The sequence below is a fragment of the Zingiber officinale genome, chromosome 1A, assembly GCF_018446385.1.
Source record: "Zingiber officinale cultivar Zhangliang chromosome 1A, Zo_v1.1, whole genome shotgun sequence".
In the NCBI taxonomy this organism is placed as follows: domain Eukaryota; kingdom Viridiplantae; phylum Streptophyta; class Magnoliopsida; order Zingiberales; family Zingiberaceae; genus Zingiber; species Zingiber officinale.
The window spans coordinates 50,101,020-50,110,998 of record NC_055987.1 but is presented as its reverse complement, the minus strand read 5'-3'; the positions used below and the strand labels follow the sequence as shown (position 1 = coordinate 50,110,998).

Below are 9,979 nucleotides of genomic sequence, written 5' to 3'. Positions count from 1 at the left end.
TCGGCGACTTGCCTACTCCACAAAACGACCGAAACTTTATTAGAATTCTCTCTACACAAGAGAATTATATCTAATGATTCTTGTATTTTGTTGTTGTACAATAGGCTTACAATCGTCCCTATAAATAATACTAAACCCCAGACCCGATAAAATCGTAACAAAATTTTGTTATGAAAAATCACAACAAAATTCTGTTATATAAAATCTTAACAAATTTTTCTTTCATAGCATCCCTTATATTAATCTTTATCCAAATATGAATCACCCCTCAACAATGCTATCAGCAATCAATTTGTATCCTTACAAATAGATGCATGAATATATGGCATCATATTTTATATGACTAGTTTGCAAGCGTGTCAATGATCTCTGAATATTCAGCACACATCCAAATGTATGCTCAAGTAAATGTTTCCATACAACACTAAACGAAAGTGAGTATAGGTCTTTCCATTTGTTACTAGTGCAAAACTCAAAACAAGAACATGTGAAACAATGGACCAAAGACAGTAATATATATTTGGGAAGCATTGTTGAAGAATGACTCTGCATTGCGGACAAGTATGTTGCTATACATTTCTTGATATCTCAGTAATCACCATCGTCACCATTACCAACACAAAGTTCATCCATCCCCTCCATTCAGAATCAATATTATTGAGTAAAGCTAATCGATAGGTAATATATTGCTTTGTTCTGGTTTTACCTGTAGTTTTTTCTTGTCTCATTCTTTTGTTTATTGACAGGTAGAGAAGCGAGAACGCTGACCAAGCGCATCGAGCAGATTGCAGCCAATTTCTAACAATTTCCCTGCATTAATTGACAAAAGCAAGGTTTAGCAATACAAGCCAGATTTATACATGCACCGACATATAGTCTATTATTTTCGCCAATACCAATCTATAGACTTTTAAGAATATATTATGACCGGACAAGCAAGCTAACGTTTTCTGAGGGAATGGTTAAGATGTTAGTGTCAGAACTAGTTAATTGCTGGGATTTGAAATGGCACCAAGAAAATAATTCTAGCTCTTGAAGGTGACCATTCACCTATTAGTGATGTAGAGATTTAAAAGACTGTTGAAGATTAATTTGTTAAGATTGAAGTAGGGTGGAGCCAAATTCATGTCAAAATCTTTATTAATAAGGCAAGCACATCGTTCTAATAGATAAATACAATGGAACGATATACTTGCCAAATTGGCTTGGAACATTTTATCTTCAAGCCTATTCACAACCATCAGAAATAGCTTTATACCATGTTAAATTAGGGTAAACTCCATTCAATCCAAAAATGATTCAGTTGAGAGAGACATTTTTTTAATATATAGACATAATAGACAATCGTGTTTGTCTATGCCATAGTTTGGAATCTCAAACATATCAATTTGCATGATTGATACGCACTCCAGTAAATTGCTGAAATCCGATATTGATTGGCAATATAATCTCACCTTATGTGTTGGCATATTATGAAATGCAGCAAGATGAAGTTAAGTAAAGTTTATTGTTTTTGTATCTTCTCTAAAATTCTAATTCTATAGTTTTTTATCAATAAGTAAATTAAATGTATAAGCGTATAACCTCTACAAATTCTTCTCAACATGAAGTGAAGTATAAATAAATAAAACTATTTTTAATTCAATTAATAATTCATGTAATCTTACTAAAAGTAAAAAAAAAAATCAAAGTAATAAAAAATTAAATGAGAACTCATTTTTACATGCTTTACTATCTAGTGACATGTAAAAAATTAAGTAAAAGTATTAAATGCATAAAACACATATTAATCCAACGCAGCTTCTATGCATGCTAAAGTGTTTTCAGCATCAACACAACATGGTAAAGAACATGTATCATTCCAATCAAGAACTAGACTCCAATGTGAAATGATCCTTAAACTTTGCCCCTAAATATATAGTTGTCTTTCTTCTTTTTCTTTTTCGTCTCCTTTTCTTTACTTGTAATTCATTGCCAATGTCACACATCAACACTATCACATTAATGTACCAAAACTGTATTGTTCTGCTCAAAAATCAAACTCTGATATGGTTAGAAATTTCAAGCTTTGGTCTATACTATATATGGGACTAACACACACGGAGAATATTAGCTTCAAAAACAATTGAAGACGTCCAAAGCTAACATTATACTCTCAACTTTGACACCCTTTAACCACAAATCTCTACACAAATGAACAAACTATCGGGTCATAATGAAAACATGAATTATAGTATAGATGAAACATCTACACTACTTTGATTTTATCGCCACCAAGTCAGTGGTAGATTATGAACATCAGTGTAAGAGTAACAAGGCATCTAATGGGGATATTATGCTAAGGATTTATAGTCATGGTTCATGTATTTGAAAACAGAAAGTGAAACAAAAATAAAAATAAATTTTTTTTGGTGAAATTATTGTTATTTTTCAGATATGAATGAATGCTCAGGATTTTAATGTACTTCTTTTCGTCCTATCATAAGCTGAGTCTGACGAATGCGACAAGTATTGCTTCTTATGTTTGTCAAATACTAATTTTACCAAATTTATATCCTTGCAAACGACGTCCAAGAATTATTTTTTTCTAAACAAGCACAAGTGCACAAGAAATAACATGAAGAAAATAGTAATGGTAATCAAAGAGACAAAACAATTGAGAAAGTTACCTCTTCTAAGTTTGGCTTTGAGCTTGGCCTTCGACTTGACCTGAGCGATTTCAGCCTTCCGAGCAGCGGGAGAAACAGGAACCGTCGGCGCCTCCTCATCGGATGGGAAGAGCACGGCATCGATACCCTGTACACAGATACGGCCATCGGTGTAGATGTCAGGGTCGAACAGATAAGCGGAACCCTCGCCGGTGCCAAATTTGACGGAGCCGTCCGCCTCCCTTGCTACCACCTTGTGCGGCAGCCGCAGCGTGTCATATCGCACCTTCCCAAATCGCCGGACTGCGTTATACATGCTCTCCTCTGTTTGGTACTCCGGGATGAGGTGGTAATACATGATGGCCTCCGGCGCCCCGGGCTCGCTTAGCTGGTCCGCCGTCAACCGCGACATGGCGTCATCGCTAGGCGCCAACACCGTCAACACGTATCCCTCCGACACAAGCCGCCCCATCTCCGTCGCCAACGACGTCAAGTTCACCAGAATGTCAGCGAACTCGTTGTAGCCGCCGTATAGGAGAAGGGTCTGGATGAAGTCCTTAACCTGGCTCTCGCCGTCGAACCAATGCTTGCCGGAACCCGGCCCGGGGGCTGGTGCCGGCGCTAGCGACGGCCCCGGGGCTAAGGCATCGTAAATAGGGAGCACGGGAGGGGCGCCGGGAGGAACGGGGGGAGCTGGCTTCTTGAGGCGGTGCGTGCGGGGATCCACCTCCGGGGCGCCGGTGGGGAGAACCGCAGAGATGGCAGCGAGACTACGCCGGCGGTTGAAATCTTCCTGCACAGATCTGGGCACAAGCAACCGCTCGATCCCGTGGATGACGCCGTCGGGGCGGACCACCGCGTCAGGAGTAACTACGGCAGCAAGACCCACCTTGTGTCCGTCGGCAAGGTGAATGCGGTAACCAGCGAGAGTGGGGTGGTGGGTCGAGCGGGGCCAGACGTCGGAGGCAGTGATGCGGAGGGGGAGGACATGGAAGAGGAGAAGAGTCTGGAGGGAGCGGAGGTTACGGGGCTCGAGCAGGAAGTTCTTGAAGTCGGGGTCGAGGTCGCGCTCGAGGGCTTCATTTCGAGGGGCGAAGATGGTGATGTTGTGGCGAGCGACGGCGGCCTCGAGGGAAGGGAGGAGTAGGGCCTTCTCCACGAGCTCAGCGAGGGCCGTATAGTGGGAGTCGAGGAGGGCTACGAGCACCGAGTTGGAGTTGATCTGTACGCCGCCGGGTGACGAAGCTCCCGCCGCGGGCAATGTGGCGGCGGAACCTTCGGATACCGGCTGCAACGCGGACGAGGAAACGATGACGAGGAAGAAGAGGAGCGTGGCAGAGCCTCCCATCAAAGGGGCGACCATGGCGAAGCCGAGGAAGAAGGAGACTTCTTCTTCTTCTTCTTCTTCTTCTTGCTGTCAATGTGTTTGCTGCTTCTTAAGGAGACGGCGGAGGTGAGAGGGAAAGGCCGCTTCCTGTTCTCCTTGCATTGAAGGCAAAGCATCACGTGGTGCACTCGTGACTAGAGTTCGTGTCTTTTCCGGATGCAGATCTGCGCTGCACAGAGTATCATGAAAAGTCCAAACCACCCTCAACATTTTCGCTACATCAATTACAGAGTGAGGAGAGAATGGTAATTACACTTCAAGTGGGAAACGACTCGTAAACGATAGCAGAAAGGGAAGATGAGCTGTCGTCGTAGCTTCAGCGTTGGGCGACTCTTTTTTTAAAATTTTTGTTTTCCATTTTCAGCCCGCTTTTAAACTAAATATAAAAATTCCCTAACAACTTTTTTAATTATGGTGGAAAAAGTGGGTGTGTGGGTGTCGGTGACTGTGGCCTTCCCAGTCAGTTCTAATGGGAGAGGTTTTATTTTGTCTTGTATTCCATTGTTGATTGACCATATAATGATACTATATGATTAATATGCTTCCACTTTCTGTTATTTTTAAATCAATTTGGGCTTTTTGTCAAAATCAGTTAGCCTGTCCAGATATAAACAGGCTGACGTGGAGATGACTCGTGAGTTTCGTCGTGTCGCGATTTTACAATAGGCTACGACCGCTCCAGATAACCAGCCTCGAAGTGCTCAATCACATCCCTGACTTGGCTTGGGCTCGGGTTTTGACCCAAGTGGCTCGGCCTATGTAATAAATAAGTAAAAAATTAAAATATATTAATTGAATTTTAATATAAAAGTTTTAAATAATAAATAGATATTAAATGTGTTTCAAATAATCTGTAGCTAATTAAATTTTTAGCAATTTTAAAAACTTATCAAATTAAGTCACTTCGTTTTTGTATTATTCCAGTTCTGATAATGCCTAGCTGTTTGTTAAACCGAGTATGATTCATCGGTTGAGAATTTTGCGTGATTTGTATATATGGTTTACTAAGCTTAACTGACTTGATTAGGGACAAACTGTAGTGAGCTATACTTAGCTAAGTTTTGATTTTTTATTAGTTAAATCAACTTAACAATTTATTTAAAAAACGTACTCAACTTTACCCATGCTCAAAAGGCGCACTCAATTTTACACATGCCGCTAGAAGTAGGGATGAGCATTCGGTTAATTCGATTAATTTGATATTAATATTATATAAATTCTTTTTATTATTATTTTAAATAAATTTAATTAATTTAGTATTAACTGAAATAACTAATTCGGTTAATTCAATTTTAGTTGATTAATCAACACTAAATCGATTTTCGATTAATTCAGTTAATTTATAGATTGAATTAACCGAATGTTCACTCCTAATTGGAAGGTGCATCGACAAGACATTTGTTAGACTATCCAAGTATTGAAACCAACTATAATATATTATAAGATTTTTTTTTAGTAAAATGAAACTGTAGGATATTTTTTCAAATTTTACTTTGTATGTGGCAAAAAGGTGAAATCGCTCGCCCCCAGCGCCCCCGCCGCACCCGACCCAAGGCCATCACGAGGGAGGTAAATCACAACATCCTGAGCGAGCATGTGGCGGTGGGGTGAGTTGCACAGGGACCGGGGATTTACACCCCGACTACCCTGAATTTTGACCCCGCAATCTCATATGGCAAGCATCCCACCACATACCAACTTGGATGACCTGTGGGGTCTTCAAATTTTACTTCATAGGTGCATAAGAAGGAAGATCATCTAAAATCCAATTAACTAATTAAAAAAAATGTACTCAGACTTTAATATTTATTAAAGAGCACATTCATTGATCATAATATCCTTTAACTTCGTGTAATATACGATAACTAAATAATAAGTATTATTTGAAAAATAATTTTATAAATTTTTTTTAGAATTTAAGAAGAGTTTGTATGAGAAATTTAAGAAGATGAATATATTAGCTAGGCTCGTGCCCTAGCTTCTTTATTGCCATTGTCGCCTCCCTCGTCGCCATCACCCATCGTCGTCACCCTGTCGTTGCTGCCTCTCATCTTCTCCAGCCACCATGGCCAGACGCGACCACTGCATCCACTACCGCGGGCCTCTACTACCGTCGGTGTTGGACATGTTGGTACCCCAAGGTAATTTTCATGTGATCAAACAAGTTATATTAGATCTTGTTGTGTTTAACTCTATGTCTAAGTGTGCAGGACTTAGGAGCACAGGATGTCGAGCAAAAGATATAGCTAGCGAGAAATATGACACGGGAGAGAGTTGACGGGCTTAGTGCGTCCAAGGGACGAGGTGTTGCGGAAGAGTATACCGACGGACGAGAAGGGAGCGTGCGGTGTTTCCGAGGGACGAGAAGCCAGGAGCGGAAGATTGCTCGAGGAGCAAAAGACGCAGCTAGTGAGAAGGTCAGCACGAGAGAGAGCCGACAGGCTCGGTGCGTCCAAGGGAAGAAAAACTGTGGAAGAGTACGCTGGCGGGCAAGAAGGAAGCACACCACGATTCCAAGGGACAAGAAGCCGGAGCGGAAGCTTACTCGAGAAAATCGGAAGTTGGGTTCGGGTGAGTCCTATTCCGGATGGCCGAAATCACCCAAGCGAGCGGAGCTGGAACGGAAGACCCAGACCGAAGCAAACAGAGCTAAAGCTAGAGGCCCTGAGAGAAAGTCAACAAAAGGTTGACTTTTATCTTCGGGGAGCTTAGAACCATTCCGAGTGCCCGGAGCAATCCAGGGCACCCAGAACCATTACGAGCGCCCGGAGCAGTCTGGGGTACCCGGAACCCTTCCGAGCGCTCGAAATCCAAAACTTAGCCAAATTCGACATGACACGTACCTTTGTATCGAGGATAAAATATTATCCCATTCTAGACGCCTGGAACCCTTCCAGACGCCTCAAGTAGGGTTATATAAGCAGTCATGCTCCCAGAAGCTAACAACAACCAGAAATATCCAAACAACACTTGTGTGCTTTTACTTTTCTATTTAGCTTTGTCTTTCTGTGTGTTCATTGATATAAAGAAACTTTTCCGCCTAAAAGAGATTTTTAGTGTGCTTTAACTTCCTTGGATTAACAACCTCCCCGGTTGTAACCAAGTAAATTCTTGAATGCCTCTTTTCTTTTAGTTTCTTTATTATTCTTTTATGCAAGTGTTTATTTTAATTAAGTTATTAGTCAGAGAAAGGTTCGTTTGTTTGATTTGTGCATGGGTTATTCACCCTCCTCTAGCCGACCGAACAAGTGATATCAGAGTCAGGTTGCTTCAGGAGGACTAACCGCTGATCGAAGCAAAGACGATGGTCGGAGCTAGCATCTACCCACCAGTATTTGAGGGAGAGTTCACGTTTTGGAAGCGACGAATGGAGGTATTTCTTAAAATATATTTTAATATTTTATTAATAATGAAATATGGTTATGAAGCACCAAAGAATACAAACAGAGAAGAAATTGAAAAATACCTCTAGACCAAAAAATAGCGCCACAACTTTACGTCAAATGGTAAGACTGAATATCATCTAATAAAAAAAAAATGTGGAACCGCCACATCAGCGGCCCCCCTAGAGCCGGTCCCACGGATATGGAACTGAATATCATCTAATAAGCATACTACTGGTGGAGGATCTCGACAGAATTGGCAACTACTAGGGATGTAAACGAGCCGAATCGAGCCGAATAGTATTAGGCTCGAGCTCGGCTCGTTTAAGTTATATTTGGGCTCGAGCTTTTATCACAAGGCTAGAGCTTGGCTCGTTTTAGAATTATCAAGCTCGCGAACAGTTCGAGCTCGGCTCGTTATTAGATCGATTATCAAAGTTAACGAGCCTAACTCGTTAAGCGAGCTCGAGCTCATTTAGAGCTCATTTTTGGCTTGTTTTAGAGCTCATTTTTTGGCTCATTTTAAAGCTCATTTTAAGGCTCGTTTTATAGCTCATTTTTTTGACTCGTTTTAGAGCTCGTTTTTTGACTCGTTTTAAGGCTCGTTTTTTTTTGGCTCGCGAGCCTATAAACGAACATGTTCGCGAGCCGAATATCCTTAAGCTCGAGCTCGACTCGATAAAATTATCGAGCTCGAAATTGAGCTCGAGCTCGACTCAAAATTGAGCTCAAGCTCGGCTCGAAATTGAGCTCGAGCTCGGCTCAAGCTCGGCTCAATAAAATAAACGAACGAACTCGAACGAGTTTTTTACCAAATCGAGCTCCGAATAGCTCGCGAATCATTTGGTTCATTTACATCCCTAGCAGCTACCAAAGTGCGAAAGAACTTTGAGAAAAGTTCTTGAAGCTCAACAAAGAACCAATTGAAGCCGAATCCAACTCCTCGATGGACACCGAGTCATCATTAGAAGAATCCGATAATGAAGAAATTACCGGGACAACCCTAATAGCCAAATTCCTTCCTGAGGGCATAGAAAGCTCATCCCAGATGAGCATTTATGAAGGGGGAGAGTCTTCGTAGGAAAGTAGCTCTATAGGGGGAGCATTAGAAGTCGACAAGATAAGTCAGGTACGGTCTTTACCTCCTGACCAAATATTTAAACTTATAAAAATATTGTTGAAAGATACTTGCAAATTAGAAATTGAAAATAAAAAATTATTAATGGAGCAAATACAAACTTTAAAAGTTTCTGCATGTTCAAAATTCTCTGCTTCGAATTTTAGAAATTATAATAGACTAATTATAAAATTAGAATTTTAGAAAATTGTCAAGAAAGCATGTACCTAAAAAAATTTCTTGTTAATCTAGTAGGAAGAAATCTATTTTGGATTCTAAAAACATGCTTGTATTAATTTTTTGTTCAATTGAATTTCTTTAACTACAAAATTCTTTCTGAGTTTAATTATTGTTCGAAATTAATTTATTCCTTTTTTTTTTGAGAAAGAGAAACTCAATAGTCATCTATAGAAAAATCTCATTTTTTTTTTTACATTTGAATTTTGTTATTCAAAATTTTTTATTTCACAAGAGTTATCCCTGCTAATTAAGAAAATTTTTCTAAATTTTTTAAAGTTATTTATCTAAATATATTTTTTAAAAAAGGAATTTTTGAAATCATGAAAATGTATTTTCTTATGCCAAAATACATGTTCTATTTATCAGAAAATATTTCAAAATTTTCAAAATTATCTTAAGGCTTTCACTTTCAATTTTTTTTAGAGTATTCTCTTAGACTTGTGTTTAAGATTCATAATTTTTTTCCCCAAGTCATTTTAACTTAATAAATTCAAAGTTTTTTTTTAAAAAGCTAAAAACTTTCTTACTTTTGAAAAATTATCCTTAGATTTTTTTTGCTACCACATTTTTTATGTGATCAAAGGAGAAGAAGGGAAGATTAAGTCTAAGGGGAGGTAGCTTAACTTTTTTCGTACCCCATTTCAAATTTTTGCATTTAATTGTAAATTATTATCTTTACTTTATGATTGATTTACCCTAACTTAACTTGGGTTGCTCACATCAAAAAGGGAGAGATTGTTGGTACCTCAAGATAGTTTTGATGTGATCAAATAAGTTAGGTTAGGTTCTATTGTGTTTAACCCTGTGTCTAAGTGTGTAGGAACTTAGGAGCTCAGGATGTCAAGCAAAAGATGCAACTAGCGAGAAGGACGACACGGGAGAGAGTCAACGGCCTCGGTGCATCTGAGAGACGAGGTGCTGCGGAAGAGTACACCAGCGGACAAGAAGGAAGCGTGCGGTGTTTTTGAGGGACGAGAAGCCAGGAGCGGAAGATTGCTTGAGGAGCAAAAGACGCAGCTAGTGAGAAGGTCAACACAGGAGAGAGTCGACAGGCTTGGTGCGTCCGAGAGATGAAAAACTGTTGAGGAGTACGCTGGCGGACGAGAAGGAAGCACGCAGCGATTCGAAGAGACGAGAAGTCGAAGCGGAAGCTTGCTCGAGAAGGCCGGAAGTTGGATTCGGGTGAGCCCTATTTCGGATGGTC

General features: G+C 40.1%; 1 protein-coding gene across 1 annotated transcript; it reads right to left on the bottom strand.

The window, feature by feature from the left end:
* Positions 1-533: 533 nt before the first annotated feature.
* Positions 534-4,112, bottom strand: LOC122024770 (fasciclin-like arabinogalactan protein 15). The gene is made up of 2 exons (XM_042583467.1): positions 2,670-4,112; positions 534-810 (listed from the first exon to the last, which is right to left on the bottom strand). Exons 1-2 carry the CDS (start codon positions 4,009-4,011, stop codon positions 737-739), a joined length of 1,416 nt encoding a protein of 471 aa, XP_042439401.1. The 5' UTR covers positions 4,012-4,112; the 3' UTR covers positions 534-736.
* Between the last annotated feature and the right edge of the window lie 5,867 nt (positions 4,113-9,979).

Excerpts from the sequence above, each read along its gene's own strand:
- LOC122024770 (XM_042583467.1), bottom strand. The coding sequence starts at position 4,011 with ATGGTCGCCCCTTTGATGGGAGGCTCTGCCACGCTCCTCTTCTTCCTC. Across the intron at positions 811-2,669 it reads CAAAGCCAAACTTAGAAGAG|GGAAATTGTTAGAAATTGGC; the intron begins GTAACTTTCTCA and ends CAATTAATGCAG.